The sequence below is a fragment of the Oncorhynchus clarkii genome, chromosome 13, assembly GCF_045791955.1.
Source record: "Oncorhynchus clarkii lewisi isolate Uvic-CL-2024 chromosome 13, UVic_Ocla_1.0, whole genome shotgun sequence".
Classification (NCBI taxonomy): domain Eukaryota; kingdom Metazoa; phylum Chordata; class Actinopteri; order Salmoniformes; family Salmonidae; genus Oncorhynchus; species Oncorhynchus clarkii.
Window position 1 is genome coordinate 17,815,040 of NC_092159.1, and position 21,226 is coordinate 17,836,265.

The window sequence follows — 21,226 nt, forward strand, 5'->3', positions numbered from 1 at the left end:
AGTTCTCACCCCTCTTACTCTCTGTCCAATATTGGCCTCCATTGTTGTCCAAACCAAATGTTTACCTGTGGCCTATTTATAGTGCTCAAGCTCTGATTTGTAAGTTAACTCATTATCTAAAAGTGTTTTCATGTGTCAATGTGGAAAGGCATTTGGCGAAATAGTGTAGCAATGTAGAGACCAATGTTTACAGTTTTGCTAGAAGTGCGTTATTAAATTGCAAACTGAGTGTAGTGAGTTGTGATTACAGTTTAGCAAAAAGTGTGTTATAAAATTACAAACTGAGTGTAAAGCAGAGAACGTGTATTCAGTTTGGCACACTTGGTAAATTCCTTGGCTCCAAGTGTTAATGGTTTCAGAGATAGTGCTTCAATAATCACTGTTTGAGTTTAAGCATTCAGAAAAAAAACTGTAATCACGCATTGGAGTCTGAAAAGGCTCTAGTCTAAAGTCAGGAGACAGTTGAAGTGTTGGCCACCACATGCTTATGGCAAACAACACCAGATCGAAAACATGCAAAAGAACAGAGAGGAGATTGATTCATGCGTAAAGGGCGGATACCCCACTGAATGCACCCAGGAGGATAACACTGTGTCCAATCGAGCTTTAACGACTTGTTTAATATCATGGATATATTTACACAAATACTAATTTCTGCATTTCATGTTTCACATTTGTGATTTGCTAAATGTAATCAACAAATAAAACTGCTAAAATGGATTACATTGTGGTGTTTTTATTCCAAGAAAAAAAGACTAACTGTTTGTAGAGTAACATTTGAAAATGCATGGTATTTCTTATTAAAGTATATTCATTCATACTTTAGTCCAACATGGCAACAAATGGTCACTAAGGTCAACAAAAGAACACCATAATAGGGAGTTTTAGTTGTAATGGGTGCAATAGTCAAAGAAAGGCTACTACAGGGCTTTTGGGAGAGGACACCCAACACCATCTCGCATATTTTAACCCCCCCATCATTTCATCAACTTTCTTTGCATAAAAGTTCAAAAAATAAATACAAAATATCCCCCAGAACATATACAAGATCAAAAAGACAGTTTGGTTGGTTTAGCAGTAGTGTTTTAAGCATTGCATTAAGTGTCATAATATTAATCGAACACACTACTCATCCGTTTCTACTTGTGAGATTTGAATAACAGCAAAACAGTGATGGAAAAATCATACAGGTGTTTAGCAATCACAGTATCACAATGGTTAGAAATGGTTATGTTGTAACCGAATAATTACCATTATATCAACTGACTGTACAATACGCATCTCAATAAAACTGTTGACCGTTCTCTTCTTAGAGATCACCAACCTCTCGGAGTAGTACACACTAATACTGACTGAGATGAGATTGTACTTTATTCATCCTCAAGGGGAAATTTTGTTTAGATTGTCATTTCTTCTCAATAGCTGATAAGGAATCAGCCAGTGACCCCTATAGATAACAGACAGAAACAAAAATAGTATATTCCCGTCAACCAATACAATTTCAACTTTCTAGTACAACTTTGAATACAGTCATTCCCATTTTCTGAGGCAGTTGATATAGACAAAAGTTTAGTTGAGTCAATTCAGATTCTGTCTCCAAAATATTTATTGGTTTAATTTACTGGCATAAAATCGTACGTCATGTGGGGGGAAATGATCTCAGGAACACACTGGTTACGTTTTCAATCCAAATAAAATAGCATTTTCCTATAAAAACACAATCTACACTTTTATGTTGTCTACAGTTGACCAGCAACTGCAGCAAAATAATCATACAAAATGCTACAGGAAAAAATATATTCAGTTATATAATTTGATATAATTACATTTCTTATTTCAAAAAGCACTCGCACATCTGAGTTATCTGGTTGCAGGTGCGAGGGAATATGATAACCTCAAAGAAAAGAGAAACCTGCACATTGCTCTTGCTCTTATTAAAGCATAATATTTCAAAACAAGTAATACCCAGCAAGAGCAGTGTGTTTTTAAAACTTTTTGTTTGAATATAATGGCGTTGCAAATGACAGTTAGGTTGTAGACTTAAGAGTACGCAAGTTGACATGATGTCCATACTGCTGCAAGCCATTCCTCAAATATCTTATACGGGTCGCCAAATCCACATGAAAAGTCCAGCCAACCTTCGCAAAGCATCTGTTTAGCTTCTTCACACATCCCACCAGGACAACTGGGCACAGACGTCAATTCGTTGTCTATCCACGTTGTTTCAACGTATTTTTTCCGTTTTAAAATAACGTGGAAACAACATTGATTCAACCAGTTTGTGCCCAGTGGGGTGGCTCGATTCAATCCAAATCGCTGAAGTTCAAAGTTATAGCACAATTTACATTTAATGGCAATGTTCCCACGTTTATGGAGACTGCATTCACGGTAAACTGCATTTGTCGGCTCAATCAGAAATTGAGCATGCTAAATGTAGCTTGGCATTTATTGTCATGAATCTTGCCCTGGAGTCAGCTCTGCAGAGTGGTCACTAGCTGACTCGACACTGGACTTGACCAACCAATTCCTGACACTCACTGGGCACAAACTGGTTGAATCAATGTTGTTTCCACTACCATTCTATGGCTACATGTATGCGGTGTCCATATTAGGACATCCGCAGCATCACCATTCAGTATCATTCCATCATGGTGTCCATATTAGGACTGCCTCAATCTCAGCAGTCAGGTATTGTACTTGTTCCACCATCCATCAGTGCTCTCTCAGGTCTATGTGTTCTGATGTATGAGTCTGTCCCTGTATGCGTTTGTACACTAGTGAAAAATCTAATGTCCCCTCTAGGGATCAATAACGTTTTATTTATTTTTAATTCAGTTTAATTCATCCAATTGGCTAGGCAGTTGCCATTGTGCTGGTTAGCTGGGATGGCTGGTATACACAGGTTAAGGTTGGGCACTCTGCGGTAGACAAAATGGAAGGGTTGCGAGTTTGGGTGGCTGTGTATCTCCGCTTTGATTCGCTGGGGGTGTGTGTCCGGGGCAAGCTGCTGACTGGTTGCCTCAGTGATGAGAAAGAGGGCGTGGTTCTCGGGGTCATGAACATTGAACTTGTAGGTGCAGAGCGAGCATACTTCTTCGGTGGTGGAGTACGGGTGGACTAGGAGGGTTTTGGCTGTGCAGCCGCTGTTGACTTCTTGTAAGGCGACTCGCAGGTAGTTCTGAAGGAGAAGGGATACAAGGAATGTAATACAGGTATCATTCATACAAAAATACATTTATGCAAACATGCAAAACAGATATAAAATATACTCATGCAAAAACACATGAGAGAAAATGACACAGAGAGAGACAGAGAACACGGATATCAGTTATATGCAGGTGCTCATGCAGGATCAGAACTGAGACACAAATACACACAGGGAGAAAGATGAAGGAGCGCTGATACGGCTCTAATAGCTTCTATTCTTTGTATGGCGTTTACAGGAAGACACAGCCATTTCAGAGCTAACAGAGAAAACCCAAGACAACGCGTCATTAGTACACAATCACATGCATTAGATTAGTCCTATCTCATCTACCTTTCAGCTTCCTTCTCAATATCACTCCCTTCTTGACCGTCCCTAACCCGGAAATCAAACACATTTTTTTCTTCCAAAATTGTCTTCATAGTTCCAGATCATTTTTGAATACGGATCCAAATACAGAGGGATAGTCTCAGCATGTCACCACCGGCGCATCTCATGCAGATTGGTGTTGACTGAAGTTGCCCCGTGACGCTAATCTTGGGTCAGTTTTGCATTTCCCCCCACTAATGGTTAAGGTTAGGATTGGGGGAAAGAAAGCTGATCCTAGATCTGTACTTAAGGGAAACTTCACACTGGAGCCATGCAGATTGTCTCCCCCGTCTCGGGGAAGGCATTTTAGGGGGGCGTTCTTTCAAACTCACTGCCTTGGGGTCAGATGGGGTTCAGGGCGATACCTGGAAGTCGTCCACGGAGGGTGCCGTGCGCTGGGCGGTGCGTCGGCGGTGCCACTGGTGCAGGGTGTCTCTGGCCTCGGAGCTGAGGACCCTGGCTGCCTGTTCCTCCTGGAAGTTCTTGATGAGAGCCATGGCCCCGTACGCACTGGTCAGGTAGTAGCCACCTGGGAGAGGGAGGGTTGGGGAGAAGGGGCGAGCAGGCAGGGAAGGAGGAGACCCAGGAAGAGAAATATAATACATGTCAATATGGGCATGCTGTGGGTCTGACTGTGGACGTGTTAATGTCTCAACGAGGCCATATGAGGTAGAAAATGACATATACGGTTTGCATGTTGGTGAAGAATACATTCTGGTGCATACGTGAGTATATCGCAAACTGTTTACTGTGGTATTGATTCCAGTTTCATGACGTGATGGGAGACCTACCCTCTCCATGCAGCAGTGAGGGGTCCAGCAGCTCCATCATGTAGAGGATCTCAGTGTCCAGCTGAGGCATGTCACACTGGGCCAGGACATAGGTCAGCATCGGTAGGAAGTCATCTGCTCCGTACATCCTCCCTGAGAGAGAGAGAGATTATTATTATTTTATGTTAATACTGTAAATCTCCAAAGTAAACTTTGGCAATATGTACATTGTTACATCATACCAATAGAGCAAATTGAATGGAAGGGAATTGAAAGGGGAGAGAGAGAGAGGAGAGAGGGAAGAGAGCGCGATAGAGAGAGAGGAGAAAGAAAGAAGAGAAGAGACAAGAGAGCGAGAGAGAAGAGAGAGGGGAGAGAGGGAAGAGAGAGCGACAGAGAGAGCAACAGAGAGCGACAGAGAGAGAGAGAGAGAGAGCGACAGAGAGAGAGAGAGAGACAGAGAGAGAGAGACAGAGACAGAGACATAGAGACAGAGAGACAGAGAGAGAGAGAGAGAGAGAGAGAGAGAGAGAGAGAGAGAGAGAGAGAGAGAGAGAGAGGCATGTCACAATGGGCCAGGACGTAGGCCAGCATGGGCAGGAAGTCATCCTCCCTGTACAAAGGGGAAAGGCAAGGTGAGGTATAGGAAAGTTGTGGTCAGATGAAAACACACACATGAACACACATACTCAGAAGCATGCAGATAAAACAAGGTTGGGGGTCAATAGAATTTCAAAAAAAAGTTTTATCAAACAAAATAATTAAGAAAAAGTGCTTTTTAGTTTCCTTCCTGAATTTACTGACTTTAAATGGAATTGATCCCAATCGTGTGTAATACACAACCAGATACACTATAGACAAATATGTGGAACTCATCCACACTCTCTGCACAGTCGTGGCCAAAATAATTGAGAATGACACAAATAATAATTTTCACAAAGTCTGCTGCCTCAGTTTGTATGATGGCAATTTGCATATACTCCAGAATGTTATGAAGAGTGATCAGATGAATTGCAATTAATTGCAAAGTCCCTCTTTGCCATGCAAATGACCTGAAAAAAAGGGATTCACAGGCAAGGATATTGCTGCCAGTAAGATTGCACCTAAATCAACCATTTATCGGATCATCAAGAACTTCAAGGAGAGCGGTTCAATTGCTGTGATGAAGGCTTCAGGGCGCCCAAGAAAGTCCAGCAAGCGCCAGGACCGTCTCCTAAAGTTGATTCAGCTGTGGGATCGGGGCACCACCAGTACAGAGCTTGCTCAGGAATGGCAGCAGGCAGATAGATGTGAGTGCATCTGCATGCACAGTGAGGCGAAGACTTTTGGAGGATGGCCTGGTATGAAGAACGGCAGCAAAGAAGCCACTTCTCTCCAGAAAAAAATATCAGGGAAAGACTGATATTCTGCAAAATGTACAGGGATTAGACTGCAGAGGACTGGGGTAAAGTCATTTTCTCTGATGAATCCCCTTTCAGATTGTTTGGGGCATCCAGAAAAAAGCTTGTCCGGAGAAGACAAGGTGAGCGCTACCATCAGTCCTGTGTCATGCCAACAGTAAAGCATCCTGAGACCATTCATGTGTGGGGTTGCTTCTCAGCCAAGGGAGTGGGCTCACATACAATTTTGCCTAAGAACACAGCCATGAATAAAGAATGGTACCAACACATCCCCCGAGAGCAACTTCTCCCAACCATCCAGGAACAGTTTGGTGATTAACAATGCCTTTTCCAGCATGATGGAGCACCTTGCCATGAGGCAAAAGTGATAACTAAGTGGCTCGGGGAACAAAACATCGATATTTTGGGTCCATGGCCAGGAAACTCCCCAGACCTTAATCCCACTGAGAACTTGTGGTCAATCCTCAAGAGGCGGGTGGACAAACAAAAACCCACAAACTCCAAGCATTGATTATGCAAGAATGGGCTGCCATCAGTCAGGATGTGGCCCAGAAGTTAATTGACAGCATGCCAGGGCAGATTGCAGAGGTCTTGAAAAAGAAGGGTCAACACTGCAAATATTGACTCTTTGCATCAACTTCATGTAATTGTCAATAAAAGCCTTTGACACTTATGAAATGCTTGTAATTATACTTAAGTATTCCATAGTAACATCTGACAAAAATATCTAAAGACACTGAAGCAGCAGACTTTGTGAAAATTTATATTTGTGTCATTCTCAAATGACAATGACTGTACATGTAACCTCCCTCCCAAAACACATTCTCCCCCCAATCCCACCTACCTGAGTTATCCTGCATGATGGTGTAGATGAGTTTACACACTCGGAGCAGCAGCGACACCTTCTTATCCGGGGAGTACATCTTCCTCATGTTGTGGAACTTGTGGCGGATCTTCTCGATGGCCATGGGGTCAGGGGGCACAGCCCCGTCCACACCCAGGTCCTGGGGCCTCCGGGTCTTAGCCAGGGCCAGGTTCTCCCTCAGCTGCTGCCAGCCTCCACTGCTCACCTAGGAGGAGAGGAAGGAGAAGGTTATGACCGCAGAAATGTAGTTATTAGAAGTGACAAAGCCCCAGTGCTTAAATGGGAGAGTAGAGAGAGGAAGGTCAAGGTTGTGATTATAGATATAGAATTACTAGACAAACAAGGTTATGAATCATCTTCATGGTCATGATCGCCATCTATTCATTATATTTCTATGATCATTGTTCCTTCTATTTATTATATTTCTATCATAGAAATGTAATAACTAGAAGGGGAGAAAACCACAGGTCTGAGAGGTTATGATGACATCAACTTCAGGATTAAAATATATCCTGTTAAAAGACATGAGCTCCTTGACTAACGTTCTACTAACTTGACTAACAGGTGCTGCAATGGAAGACAAAGCTCACCTGGAAGTCGTGCAGGGCCACTTCCACTACGCCCTTCAGCGGCTTCAACACACATTTGTGCATGGCCTTCTCCAGGACAGAGTCTAGAGATAAAACACACAGACACGTTGGGAGTTAGTGACTGCTTCCCCACACTGGCTTGTAACCTAAACTGGATCAAGACACACTGCTGTGTGCAGGGCTTTCTTCGTCTTTTTGGAGTTCGATCAATGTTTCACACAATTAGGAGGATGTGGTAAAACCCTCCGTTACGTAAGAGCTTTACGTTTAAAACGTTTTAGAGGGATAAATCTCACGCAACTGAAAAGGCTTTTCCGCAATGAAACGGTAAACGTAAACGCTGTAAAACGTCATGCAGTAAAATAAATACCATCCACAACCATTAAAAAACACCAACTGACCCAGATGCAGTTTGACCATGCAATAGCATTTTATTGTACAATGGTGCGCGTACGCTGTCAAGAGTTACTTCCACTGCCTCGCCCTAAAACATAACCCAGCCATAACCATAGCTGAACCTGCACACTAACGGACATCACCCCAAGATCCCCAGGAGAATAATACATGCTTGAACACAAACTACACAGTTCGATAAAACAATAGCCTACATCCATCACGTAGCCTATTCTATTATTTTTCATCTGATCACAAACTGTAGAAAATCAGTGTCAAGCAAATAGTCATTGCTGCTGGTTAACTAGCGGTGACAGAGCCCGTGAACCGTAGCCGGCAGCTGGGTACTGAACCGTAGTTTTTATCGTCTCTATTATTTTTCATTTGTTACTGCCACTTTATCATGCAAAGCCTTCATCCAAATGAATCTAGTGGCCTATTGTGTGGAAAACCTGAGAGTAGCAAAAGTCTAGAGAGGAGGACAACTTTTTGGTGTTTGACATGAGCAATGCTGGGTTTTCCAGGAAAACAGAGAGAGAGAGAGAGAGGTACAGAGAGAGAGGAGTAGAGAGAGAGGGGGAGTGTACAGAGAGAGAAAAAAAAGAAAGAAAAGAGAAAGAAAGATAAAAAGAGGGAGGTTTGGGGAAGTGTAAGGTTAGAAAACTCCCCACTCCCTACAGACTACACAGCACTATATTCCTATATGTAAATGAGCCAGTTTAGCAAAGCAATGTCAACCAAGGTAAAAACTGGGTAGTGTTTTACTGTCGGCTACGACTAATAAAATAAATATGATTCTGAATAGATGGAGAGGTAGGTAGATTATTAACATGGACTCGGGAGCTGGATAAACACACACTGGTTAGTAGTTCATACACATGAAGTAAACACACACACACACACACGTCCCTCTACACTTCCTTACTGCTGGTTTCCTGTCTCCTCTCAGGACTGGCCTTGACTCTTTTGTATGTTGGGCAATGTTTGTTATGTTCCTATACCTCCTCTGTAAGCCTGTACAATGGGCTACACCCCTTAGAAAAAAAAGTCTTCCAAAAAGGTTCTTTGTGGAGAGAAATGGTTCTACCAAGAACCAGTTGGATCAGAAGAACCCTTTTTGGAAGACAAGGGTCCTTTGTTAGGCAAATGGTTCTATCTAGGACATTTAACATCCTTTACTGTTTTTGGGTGAAAGGGTTCTTTGATGATTATTTGGAAGACAAGAAGGGTTCTACGTAGAACCAGCCGACTTTCATCACTGTTAGGATTTAAAAGGACAAGTTAGCATCCCGTTCACAGGGCTGGTTAACTCTGGGGAATCCTTTGGTGTCTAGACAGTTAGGTAGAATGAACTACAATGCACTTTAAAATGGGTGGAATTGGTGCCTCTAGGGCATCTCAGATGGTTGTTAGGGGACCTTTATACTGAAGAATGTCTCTAGTTATTTATGATTTGCTTTTGGTGTATTGTTGTGTATAATAACACATATGTTATTGTGTATATGAATATGTGGTCTATTGTGTTTATTGTATTTTGATGTGTATTGTGGTGCTATACAGGGCTCATCTGTAAGAGAGACCTTGGTCTCAGCATTGACTCTCAAAATAAAGGTAAATAAATAAAAATACAAGAAATAATAATATACTATTTCCCAGCATGCTCTGTTGAAGGGAGAGATGGTTTGTTTTACTGTAACATCTGTGTTTTTGCATGTACATTGATTGGTTGATACATTTTATGCTACACAAAGATAAATAACCTACAGTTTTCTAAATATCCAATCTGTTGGATTTATTGCACCCGTTACTGAGATGGTTGTTCCAGTTTAGATGATTGAGGCTCTCTCAGTGTTCAATCTTCCCTACCCTAGCAGTCATTCTGAATGCAGGTTGCAGGTGATTAACAAGTCCACTTGTTGGAAATCCTAACTCCGGCTGGATTCCAATAGGAATTACATATCACTTTGCAAGCCATCATAATGTGACTTGCAGGCCTGGTGTGGCCTGTAAACCAGGAGATTCTTAACACCACTGTGTTAGGGTATAACGAGGCCCTCAATGAAAGGCCAAAGATTTTTATAACTAACCCAAGATAGACCAGAGCCTGTCGTTTCCAATAGGAGCAAATCCATCATAGTGTGCAGAACAAGCAAGGAGGTGGGCAGAGCCAAGCATGAGCTAGTGAGATCCTATTGGCGCGTTCTAGCATTTATTTGCATATTTCCGTTAGGGAACGCCTACTCCGTGAAGTGCGTGTGTGCAATAACTCGAATTCACCCTTGCACTCCTTCTAAACAACAACTTATTTTACAACTTTAGCAAAAGGTCAAGTCTACAAAACGCAGTCCACTCTGTTTGTTACAGATTCTAGTTTTGGAAACAGAAAACTGTATGGAGATCAAATGTTTCATCGATGAGAAAATTTGCAGAATGTCGGCCAAAATCCATCTGGCGTTATCTTCTCCCTCTGCCGACCACTCGGCTTCCTCTGATCACCATATTTTGTAGTGAGTGGAAACGCCAACCGGATGCTTCACATTTATACCTCAGGTGAAATATCTGACTCATTGTTCTATTTGTGGAAAGGCCTTATGATTTACACTACCGTTCAAAAGTTTGGGGTCACATAGAAATGTCCTTGTTTTTGAAAAACGCAATTTTTTTGTCAATTAAAATAACATCAAATTGATCAGAAATGCAGTGTAGACATTGTTAATGTTGTAAATGACTAGTGTAGCTAGAAACTACAGATATTTTATGGATTATCTACATAGGTGTACAGAGGCCCACTGTCAGAAACCATCACTCCTGTGTTCCAATAGCTAATCCAAGTTTATAAATATAAAAGGCTAATTGATCATTAGAAAACCCTTTTGCCATTATGTTAGCACAACTGAAAACTGTTGTTTTGATTAAAGAAGCAATAAAACTGTCCTTCTTTAGACTAGTTGAGTATCTGGAGCATCAGCATTTGTGGTTCGATTACAGGCTCAGAATGGCCAGAAACAACTTTCTTCTGAAACTTGTCAGTCTAGAAATTGCCAAGAAACTGAAGATCTGGTACAATGCTGTGTACTATTTTCTTCACAGAACAGCACAAACTGGCTATAGAGTTAGGGTTAGGTTTAGTTTTAGGGTTAAGGGGTGGGGGTAGGGTTAAAATAAGATTTTGAATGGGAATACATTTTTTGGTCCCCACTTGGATAGTAAAACCAACCTGTGTGTTGTATGTGTATGTGTGTCGGTGGGCGTCTGTGTGTGTTGACAGTCTTTCTCTGGTTCCCTTTATAAACACACACTTGGTTACTCTACCCCCATGCTCACTCTTTACCTCAATTACCAGTAAAACTATCAATTTTACCCCCCTTACCTCAATTACTAGTAAATTGATCCAGTTTGGGCTTTTAAATGACATTACGATGACCTACACCCATTTCTTCCTAATGCATCTTATACATAGGGTATACAGTCTACACTGACATAGTATGTCAACAGTGAGTGTAGGAGAGCACAGTCCAAGCTTCACTTCTCCATTCCTGAAAGCCTTCCATAGCCTGCGTCTTTTGCCATTACGTCAGTCAACAACCACTTCTTCTCTGAACAATGCTTGGCTGTCGTTGTTTACAAAGAACAAGGGACAAGAGCCGAGTGTAAAATGAAGGCTACATATTCATGCAAATACTTATTCAGCCCAAACTCAATGAAAACCCTCTTTGACAACATTGGCTAAGTCAGCCTCCATCACAATTTCCTTGTCAAACATTAGCACTTGCTTGCTTCAGCTCAGTGTCGTCAAAATGAGGACTACGTATTGTAGCCTCCTCTAACTAGGCCTATTTTCTGTCACTAGTAAGTTCATACCATATTCGGTCCCACATTAAAATAATCCCTGACATTTATGGATTTAGATTGGGAGATAATTGGCATTTTTGCCATTCCAATTGAACCACAAATGTAGCTTGGCAGTTGGCACCACTGTGTGAATTTGTGCCAAGCTGGAGAGGCCAGGAATAACTGACTGTAGGGAAGGGAGGGTACACTGGCATCTCACTGGCATCTCCGTAACCCAACACTGGTTTCTATAACCAGTCTGTCTTAACATGGACTAATAGGGAGTTCTTCAAATAGCTGGGCTAATTTGTACAGGCTAAGTCTTGACAGTTTATCATGGCAAATATGGATTAGGTCACTGTGAAACTAGTTTTTAGATGTTACTTCCCTATTAGAGCTGAAGTGGTTGGAGAGAGAGCCAACATGAGCAAATCACTCATACAGACGTTCATGTGAAGTACGTATGTATCTACCCACACACCAGATTCCTTGTAGTCTTGAGTTTCACACACACACACACACACACAAACACTCACCTATCTGATCCTCGGGTATGAGGGATTCGATGGGCGGGTCCAGTTCGGAGCTCTGTGTCAGGTAGGCCTTCATCTGGGTCATGAACTGTCTGAGGGTCTGCAGAAGGTCTAAGCCTGACGTATGACACCCCTTATTCTCCTGTACAAAACTGATATAATCCTGAACCAGGCATCCAAAGTAGGAACTCTTGTCCCTGGAGAGCTCCGCTATCCTCCTCACGGCTCGCCTTTCTGGGGTCATGAAGGTGCTGAAGACTCCAGAAACTTTCCGGAAGCTCAGCGCAACTTTGACCCCGACTCCGACCCCTCTCCGGCGGGCTTTGAAAGGAGGACGGAGGCCCTGTTCCAGGTCGTTCTCCAGGCTGACGCCGTAGTCTTCCTCTTCTTCGTCACAGAGGTCTTCGTCGTCACTGCTGTCCTCGTTGTTGCCAAGGTGATGCCGTAATCTGAGAGGGGGGCTGGCGGGGAGGGAGAGGGGAGGGTGGGAGTAGTCTAGAGAATCTGAGGAAGAGGTGGAGATGGACATGTCGCTCAGCCTCCCCTCTTGTCCCTCTCGCCTGGGGGTCTTACCCGGAGGGCTGGGGGGGCTACCAGCACCATTTCCCACTATGGAGGGAGCGGGTATGGCCGGTGCCTGGCACGGGGGAAGCTTGGCACGGGACAGAGCCTTGGCGATAGTCTCGTCATCAAGAGCGATGTGGCACCGGTGGGCGTCGATGTCAGGTTTTTTGGGCCGTGGGGGAGGAGGGTGTTGAGGGTGTTGGTGGGACACAGGGATGGCGGCGCTGCTCGTCGTCTTTTTGGAATGGCTGCTGTGCCTGGCACCCATGGGAGGGCGAGGGGTGGGGCGAAGGTTCTGATTGGATGAGGGTTGCAGTGGTTGCCTGGCGACAACAATGGCTGTGGGCGTTTCGGGCATGCTGCTCTTGGGCTTCTGGGGAAGAGGGGTGGGGGGAGGAGGAGCTTGGCGGCGCTGGGAGAGGGAACGGGGGGGCGGGAATAGGAGGGAACGGGGGGGCGGGGGCCGAGGGGGGCGTGACTTCCTTTTCACGTTGGGGTCCGTGACAGGGGCCAAAGACGTCCCACCGGTAGTTCCCGGGCTGGGGGTGGAGTGTGTGACGTAGGGGGAAGGAGAGGTGGAAGAGGATTGAGGGTCTTCCTCAAGCCGCCGGTGAGTCTGGAGGAAGAGGGGGTTGACGAAGCAAAGAGCCCCGTTGGACTGGCTTCTCTCCAGGCGAGAGGAGGAGGAGGAAGGGGGACGAGCTGGAGGAACGCTGCTGTGGCGAGTCGCACTCTGTTTCTCTTGTGTCCTCTCTGCACCCTGGATGTCACCGTCTATGTCAGGGCGCTGTGGTGGAGGGCGAGAGGGAGAGGTTGTCCTTCGCAGGCTGCCTAGAGCAGAGTGCCAGAATCCTAACAGGAGAAAAGAGATTGGGAATCATTAACAGAGTCCACACACTGTATACATTGAAAAACCTCCAAGAGCTGCCTAACCACAACCTGACCCAATAACACTCAAAGTCATGGTAATCATTCAAACACACAGACAGACACCTTCCTACCTTCATACACAGACTCATACCCTCATAAACAGACACATACATACATACCCTAAAACACATACATACATACCTTCATAAACAGACACACATACCCTCATAAACAGACACATACATACCCTCATACACAGACACACACATACCTTCATACACAGACACACACATACCCTCATAAACAGACACATACATACCTTCATACACAGACACACACATACCTTCATACACAGACACACACATACCTTCATACACAGACACACACATACCCTCATAAACAGACACATACATACCTTCATACACAGACACACACATACCTTCATACACAGACACATACATACCCTCATAAACAGACACACATACCCTCATAAACAGACACACATACCCTCATACACAGACACACACATACCTTCATACACAGACACACACATACCTTCATACACAGACACACACATACCCTCATACACAGACACATATATACCGTCATACACAGAAACCTACAAACCGCCTAGCTCTAACCTTGACCCAAACACAAACAAAATGCATAAACACCCACAGGAACTACCATCAACACCCCTTTCTCACTTACTTCATCCTCCAGTTCACTGACACATCCACAATATAGTGCCAGTAGCACTGTAGTTAGGCAGTCAACCTTTTTATATCCCTCTCTTTCTTTCTCTCTTTTCCTCTGTGATCCTACGCTCTTCTGAGGCAGCGGAGAACGTGGTGAGCTCAGCCCTGCATCGCCCAGCACTGATTCAAGAATGCTGTCCTGACAGACACACACCCAGAGAGACAGAGAGACGGACAGGGAGTCACACATGCAAATTCAACAGGGGTGGTGGGAGGAGTCTACACTCTGGACAGGCCAACAGTAGGGTATAGGCCCTCCTCTTTCCTGATCGCCCTCCACCTCCCTTCTCTTTGCCCGAGTTTCCTGCTGCGATGCAGGACATTGGTTTCCGTTACGATCGTCTCTTCTGTTTTTTCACTTGTATCCACTGAATCAGTCTATTGTTTGCTGACACTTGGTGCACAAGTCTCTGTGCTAACTCATCCAGACAAACAATCACACACTAAGAAATACTTTACAGAATAATGGCATTCATGTAATAGAATCTACAGACTGTTATAAATGATTCCATAAGTTAATTTAGAGGACTGCGAAGCATGTTCTGTACGCATTGAATTCCACAAGCACACACACACCCTCTGCACAGCAACACATCTGGAACGGCAGAGAGCGACGGAGCTATGTCGGGCACCGCTTCAAAGGTCTCGTCATACCTCTCTAGTCTAGGGACGGAAACAACTCGGTGGTATTGATGAAATGCCCACTTGAGAAACATGACCTCTGGAGCTAGACTGAGACAGGCAACCTCTCCCTGCTCTTTACCCCACCCAGAGTGCACTCATCCTGGGCTGGGTTTAGCAGTGACCCCACAGGGAATAGCCTGGATGGATCTCCTGCAGAGAGCTTTACTGATAGTTCAAAGGACATTTCTTCCTCCACTACTTTCTGAGCCTTGGACAGACTCTGTACCCAGAGCTAAATTGTGTGTCAGTAATGTATTCATAACCTCCGGTAATGGAGTATACTGCAACAAAGTGTGTCTGTAGTGAGTGAACAAACTCAATTCAGTAGGGGGAACCATGACCGCTATTCCCTTCATGACCTCGTAGTTAGTTGAAATGACTTAGCCGAGCCAAAGTCTGCTTCCCTTGGAAATAACATAGACACAAATATCCATTTGAAATATAACCTGTCCATTGGAGAAGAGTTTCCCTAAATGATTGTGTCAGCATACTAAGAAAAGATCCTCATGTAGACTGATTTTCTCACTCACTCACTCACTCACTCACTCACTCACTCACTCACACTCACACGAGGGGTCAGAGTAAGCCTGTGACTGATGTGTGTGCCTGTGTTCGTGCCTGTGTGTATAATTCTCCAGTCACCACACCCTCCTCCTCAGCCCTGGAGGAAACTGACTCACACACTGGAGTTTCAACAGAAGGAAACTAAGAATATCATGACAGAGTGACTAACTAAACCTGCCATGAAACCAGACCGCACCAGTCAGCATGAGTTAACTAACATATAAAACTAATAGATGGTATCGGTAGCCGCAGCACCTGTACACATAGAAACGTCACTCTGTGGAATGAGGGGCTTTTTTGTACGTTTTGCATGTACAGTGCCTTGCGAAAGTATTCGGCCCCCTTGAACTTTGCGACATTTTGCCACATTTCAGGCTTCAAACATAAAGATATAAAACTGTATTTTTTGTGAAGAATCAACAACAAGTGGGACACAATCATGAAGTGGAACGACATTTATTGGATATTTCAAACTTTTTTAACAAATCAAAAACTGAAAAATTGGGCGTGCAAAATTATTCAGCCCCCTTAAGTTAATACTTTGTAGCGCCACCTTTTGCTGCGATTACAGCTGTAAGTCGCTTGGGGTATGTCTATCAGTTTTGCACATTGAGAGACTGACATTTTTTCCCATTCCTCCTTGCAAAACAGCTCGAGCTCAGTGAGGTTGGATGGAGAGCATTTGTGAACAGCAGTTTTCAGTTCTTTCCACAGATTCTCGATTGGATTCAGGTCTGGACTTTGACTTGGCCATTCTAACACCTGGATATGTTTATTATTGAACCATTCCATTGTAGATTTTGCTTTATGTTTTGGATCATTGTCTTGTTGGAAGACAAATCTCTGTCCCAGTCTCAGGTCTTTTGCAGACTCCATCAGGTTTTCTTCCAGAATGGTTCTGTATTTGGCTCCATCCATCTTCCCATCAATTTGAACCGTCTTCCCTGTCCCTGCTGAAGAAAAGCAGGCCCAAACCATGATGCTGCCACCACCATGTTTGACAGTGGGGATGGTGTGAGCTGTGTTGCTTTTACGCCAAACATAACGTATTGCATTGTTGCCAAAAAGTTCAATTTTGGTTTCATCTGACCAGAGCACCTTCTTCCACATGTTTGGTGTGTCTCCCAGGTGGCTTGTGGCAAACTTTAAACAACACTTTTTATGGATATCTTTAAGAAATGGCTTTCTTCTTGCCACTCTTCCATAAAGGCCAGATTTGTGCAATATACGATTGATTGTTGTCCTATGGACAGAGTCTCCCACCTCAGCTGTAGATCTCTGCAGTTCATCCAGAGTGATCATGGGCCTCTTGGCTGCATCTCTGATCAGTCTTCTCCTTGTATGAGCTGAAAGTTTAGAGGGACGGCCAGGTCTTGGTAGATTTGCAGTGGTCTGATACTCCTTCCATTTCAATATTATCGCTTGCACAGTGCTCCTTGGGATGTTTAAAGCTTGGGAAATCTTTTTGTATCCAAATCCGGCTTTAAACTTCTTCAAAACAGTATCTCGGACCTGCCTGGTGTGTTCCTTGTTCTTCATGATGCTCTCTGCGCTTTTAACGGACCTCTGAGACTATCACAGTGCAGGTGCATTTATACGGAGACTTGATTACACACAGGTGGATTGTATTTATCATCATTAGTCATTTAGGTCAACATTGGATCATTCAGAGATCCTCACTGAACTTCTGGAGAGAGTTTGCTGCACTGAAAGTAAAGGGGCTGAATAATTTTGCACGCCCAATTTTTCAGTTTTTGATTTGTTAAAAAAGTTTGAAATATCCAATAAATGTCGTTGCACTTTATGATTGTGTCCCACTTGTTGTTGATTCTTCACAAAAAATTACAGTTTTATATCTTTATGTTTGAAGCCTGAAATGTGGCAAAAGGTCGCAAAGTTCAAGGGGGCAGAATACTTTCGCAAGGCACTGTATGTACTTAAGGAGACAAAGCCCATTTGGATATACTGCCTTCAACAATGTGAAAAAACATTTAGAAATAAATACAATTATGCTGTTTCCTTCTATATCAATTTACTATCAGATAATTGATGTGGATATCATTTTTATGTCTCTGTGTCCAGTAGTTTCACCAGCTAATGCTAATTTGCGTTAGCGCAATTGCTAACTAGAATTAGCGCAATGACTGGAAGTCTATGGGAACAGCATACTAGCTGTTTTTGTCGACTTCCAGTCATTGTGCTAATGCTAGTTAGCATTGGCTCGCGAAACTACCTCTAACTTCCTTCATACTGGACACAGATACATATAAATGGTATCCACGAGTTCATCTGACTCTGGGGGAAGTAGATAAAGGGCCTCATTGCCAGAATCACAAACTATCCCTTTAAGCAGAGAAGAAAATAGAGTTGATCACATTCTACCCATCTATTACTGTAGTACCTGCTCCTAGTTGGGCCACCTCCTCCAGGTCCTTCTGAGTCTTGGAGGCTGCAATGGCTTCTGGGAGATTCAGGGTGAAAGGAAGGACGTCCCTGAAAAGAGAAGAGAGAGAATGATCCAACTATGTCTATAATGTCCAACAGATATTCTGCCGATTCCGAGAGTGGACTTTCCCAGTCTGTATCTCCCCCTGCTAGCTGGACCTGTCTTCTGTCCTCAGGGTGGGTGATGTCACAGGGTGGTAGAAGGGGTTTGTCAAAACAAACACAACAGCCTGAACACCAGAGCGACCGGAGCAGAGAGATGAGGAAAAGAGTGACATCACTGTGCTGTTACTGTCAACTCAATGCCAACTAACAGAGCCTTGAGGCCTCAGCTGGTGAATCTCTTCACTAGCAATCACAATATGCTGACTAAAACATTCCTTTTTACTGTCAAATTGAATATGCAAGTTGTTGAGGATATTTTCCCGACTAGGTCTCTGGTTATTAATGAACTTTAACTCGAGCCTGGAGTTTTTTCCTCGTCATGTCAAGTGAATAAGAAAAACTCCTACTGCTAATGATAGTAAAGTATATCATTATATTCTGTGTTTTTTTATGTTTAGGTTTTATTTCACAGATTGAAACTGTGTTGTGCTGTGTTGGGCATTACTGGACATTACTGGATATAACTGGACATTACTGGACATTACTGGACATTACTGGGTATTACTGGGTATTACTGGATATTACTGGACATTACTGGGCGTTACTGGACATTACTGGACATTACTGGGCATTACTGGACATTACTGGACATTACTGGACATTACTGGGCATTACTGGGTATTACTGGGTATTACTGGGTATTACTGGGTATTACTGGACATTACTGGACATTACTGGACATTACTGGATATTACTGGACATTACTGGACATTACTGGACATTACTGGACATTACTGGACATTACTGGATATTACTGGACATTACTGGGTATTGCTGGACATTACTGGGTATTACTGGATATTACTGGATATTACTGGACATTACTGGGTATTATTGGATATTACTGGACATTACTGGGTATTACTGGATATTACTGGACATTACTGGACATTACTGGGCATTACTGGACATTACTGGGCATTACTGGATATTACTGGACATTACTGGACATTACTGGGCATTACTGGGTATTACTGGGTATTACTGGGTATTACTGGGTATTACTGGGTATTACTGGGTATTACTGGACATTACTGGACATTACTGGACATTACTGGGTATTACTGGGTATTGCTGGACATTACTGGACATTACTGGATATTACTGGATATTACTGGACATTACTGGGTATTACTGGATATTACTGGACATTACTGGACATGACTGGGTATTACTGGATATTACTGGACATTACTGGGTATTACTGGACATTACTGGGTATTACTGGATATTACTGGACATTACTGGGTATTACTGGATATTACTGGACATTACTGGACATTACTGGGTATTACTGGATATTACTGGACATTACTGGACATTACTGGGTATTACTGGGTATTACTGGACATTACTGGACATTACTGGGTATTACTGGGTATTACTGGATATTACTGGGTATTACTGGATATTACTGGACATTACTGGGTATTACTGGATATTACTGGGTATTACTGGACATTACTGGACATTACTGGACATTACTGGACATTACTGGACATTACTGAGTATTACTGGACATTACTGGACATTACTGGACATTACTGGACATTACTGGATATTACTGGGTATTACTGGATATTACTGGATATTACTGGACATTACTGGACATTACTGGACATTACTGGACATTACTGGATATTACTGGACATTACTGGATATTACTGGACATTACTGGGTATTACTGGGTATTACTGGATATTACTGGGCATTACTGGACATTACTGGACATTACTGGACATTACTGGGCATTACTGGACATTACTGGACATTACTGGACATTACTGGATATTACTGGGTATTACTGGATATTACTGGACATTACTGGACATTACTGGACATTACTGGACATTACTGGGTATTACTGGACATTACTGGATATTACTGGATATTACTGGACATTACTGGACATTACTGGGTATTACTGGGTATTACTGGGTATTACTGGACATTACTGGACATTACTGGACATTACTGGGTATTACTGGGTATTGCTGGACATTACTGGACATTACTGGATATTACTGGATATTACTGGACATTACTGGATATTACTGGACATTACTGGACATTACTGGACATTACTGGGTATTACTGGATATTACTGGACATTACTGGGTATTACTGGACATTACTGGGTATTACTGGATATTACTGGACATTACTGGGTATTACTGGATATTACCGGACATTACTGGGTATTACTGGATATTACTGGACATTACTGGACATTACTGGACATTACTGGGCATTACTGGATATTACTGGACATTACTGGACATTACTGGACATTACTGGACATTACTGGGTATTACTGGGTATTACTGGACATTACTGGACATTACTGGACATTACTGGGTATTACTGGGTATTGCTGGACATTACTGGACATTACTGGATATTACTGGACATTACTGGGTATTACTGGATATTACTGGACATTACTGGACATTACTGGGTATTACTGGATATTACTGGACATTACTGGGTATTACTGGACATTACTGGGTATTACTGGATATTACTGGATATTACTGGACATTACTGGGTATTACTGGATATTACTGGACATTACTGGACATTACTGGATATTACTGGACATTACTGGGCATTACTGGATATTACTGGACATTACTGGGTATTACTGGGTATTACTGGACATTACTGGACATTACTGGACATTACTGGGTATTACTGGGTATTACTGGACATTACTGGACATTACTGGACATTACTGGACATTACTGGACATTACTGGATATTACTGGATATTACTGGATATTACTGGGTATTACTGGATATTACTGGACATTACTGGACATTACTGGACATTACTGGATATTACTGGGTATTACTGGACATTACTGGACATTACTGGACATTACTGGACATTACTGGACATTACTGGGTATTACTGGGTATTACTGGGTATAACTGGACATTACTGGACATTACTGGACATTACTGGATATTACTGGATATTACTGGGTATTACTGGATATTACTGGATATTACTGGACATTACTGGACATTACTGGACATTACTGGACATTACTGGACATTACTGGGTATTACTGGGTATTACTGGATATTACTGGGCATTACTGGACATTACTGGACATTACTGGGCATTACTGGGCATTACTGGGTATTACTGGACATTACTGGACATTACTGGGCATTACTGGGCATTACTGGGCATTACTGGGTATTACTCTGT

General features: G+C 43.0%; 1 protein-coding gene across 2 annotated transcripts in view; it reads right to left on the bottom strand.

Moving 5' to 3' along the window:
* Nucleotides 1-601: 601 nt before the first annotated feature.
* LOC139424536 (ras and Rab interactor 2-like) overlaps nucleotides 602-21,226 on the bottom strand; it is a 58,366-nt gene continuing 37,741 nt past the window's right edge. The window contains exons 8-14 of one of the 2 annotated variants that reach the window (XM_071176471.1): nucleotides 17,798-17,889; nucleotides 11,960-13,372; nucleotides 7,200-7,282; nucleotides 6,589-6,814; nucleotides 4,366-4,497; nucleotides 3,907-4,103; nucleotides 602-3,178 (exon numbers count right to left, since the gene is read on the bottom strand). In XM_071176471.1, coding sequence (XP_071032572.1) covers nucleotides 3,928-4,103; nucleotides 4,366-4,497; nucleotides 6,589-6,814; nucleotides 7,200-7,282; nucleotides 11,960-13,372; nucleotides 17,798-17,889 — 2,122 coding nt within the window. In that variant the 3' untranslated portion in view covers nucleotides 602-3,178; nucleotides 3,907-3,927. The remainder of the gene's footprint in view (nucleotides 3,179-3,906; nucleotides 4,104-4,365; nucleotides 4,498-6,588; nucleotides 6,815-7,199; nucleotides 7,283-11,959; nucleotides 13,373-17,797; nucleotides 17,890-21,226) is intronic. The other variant, XM_071176469.1, reaches the window with a different exon arrangement.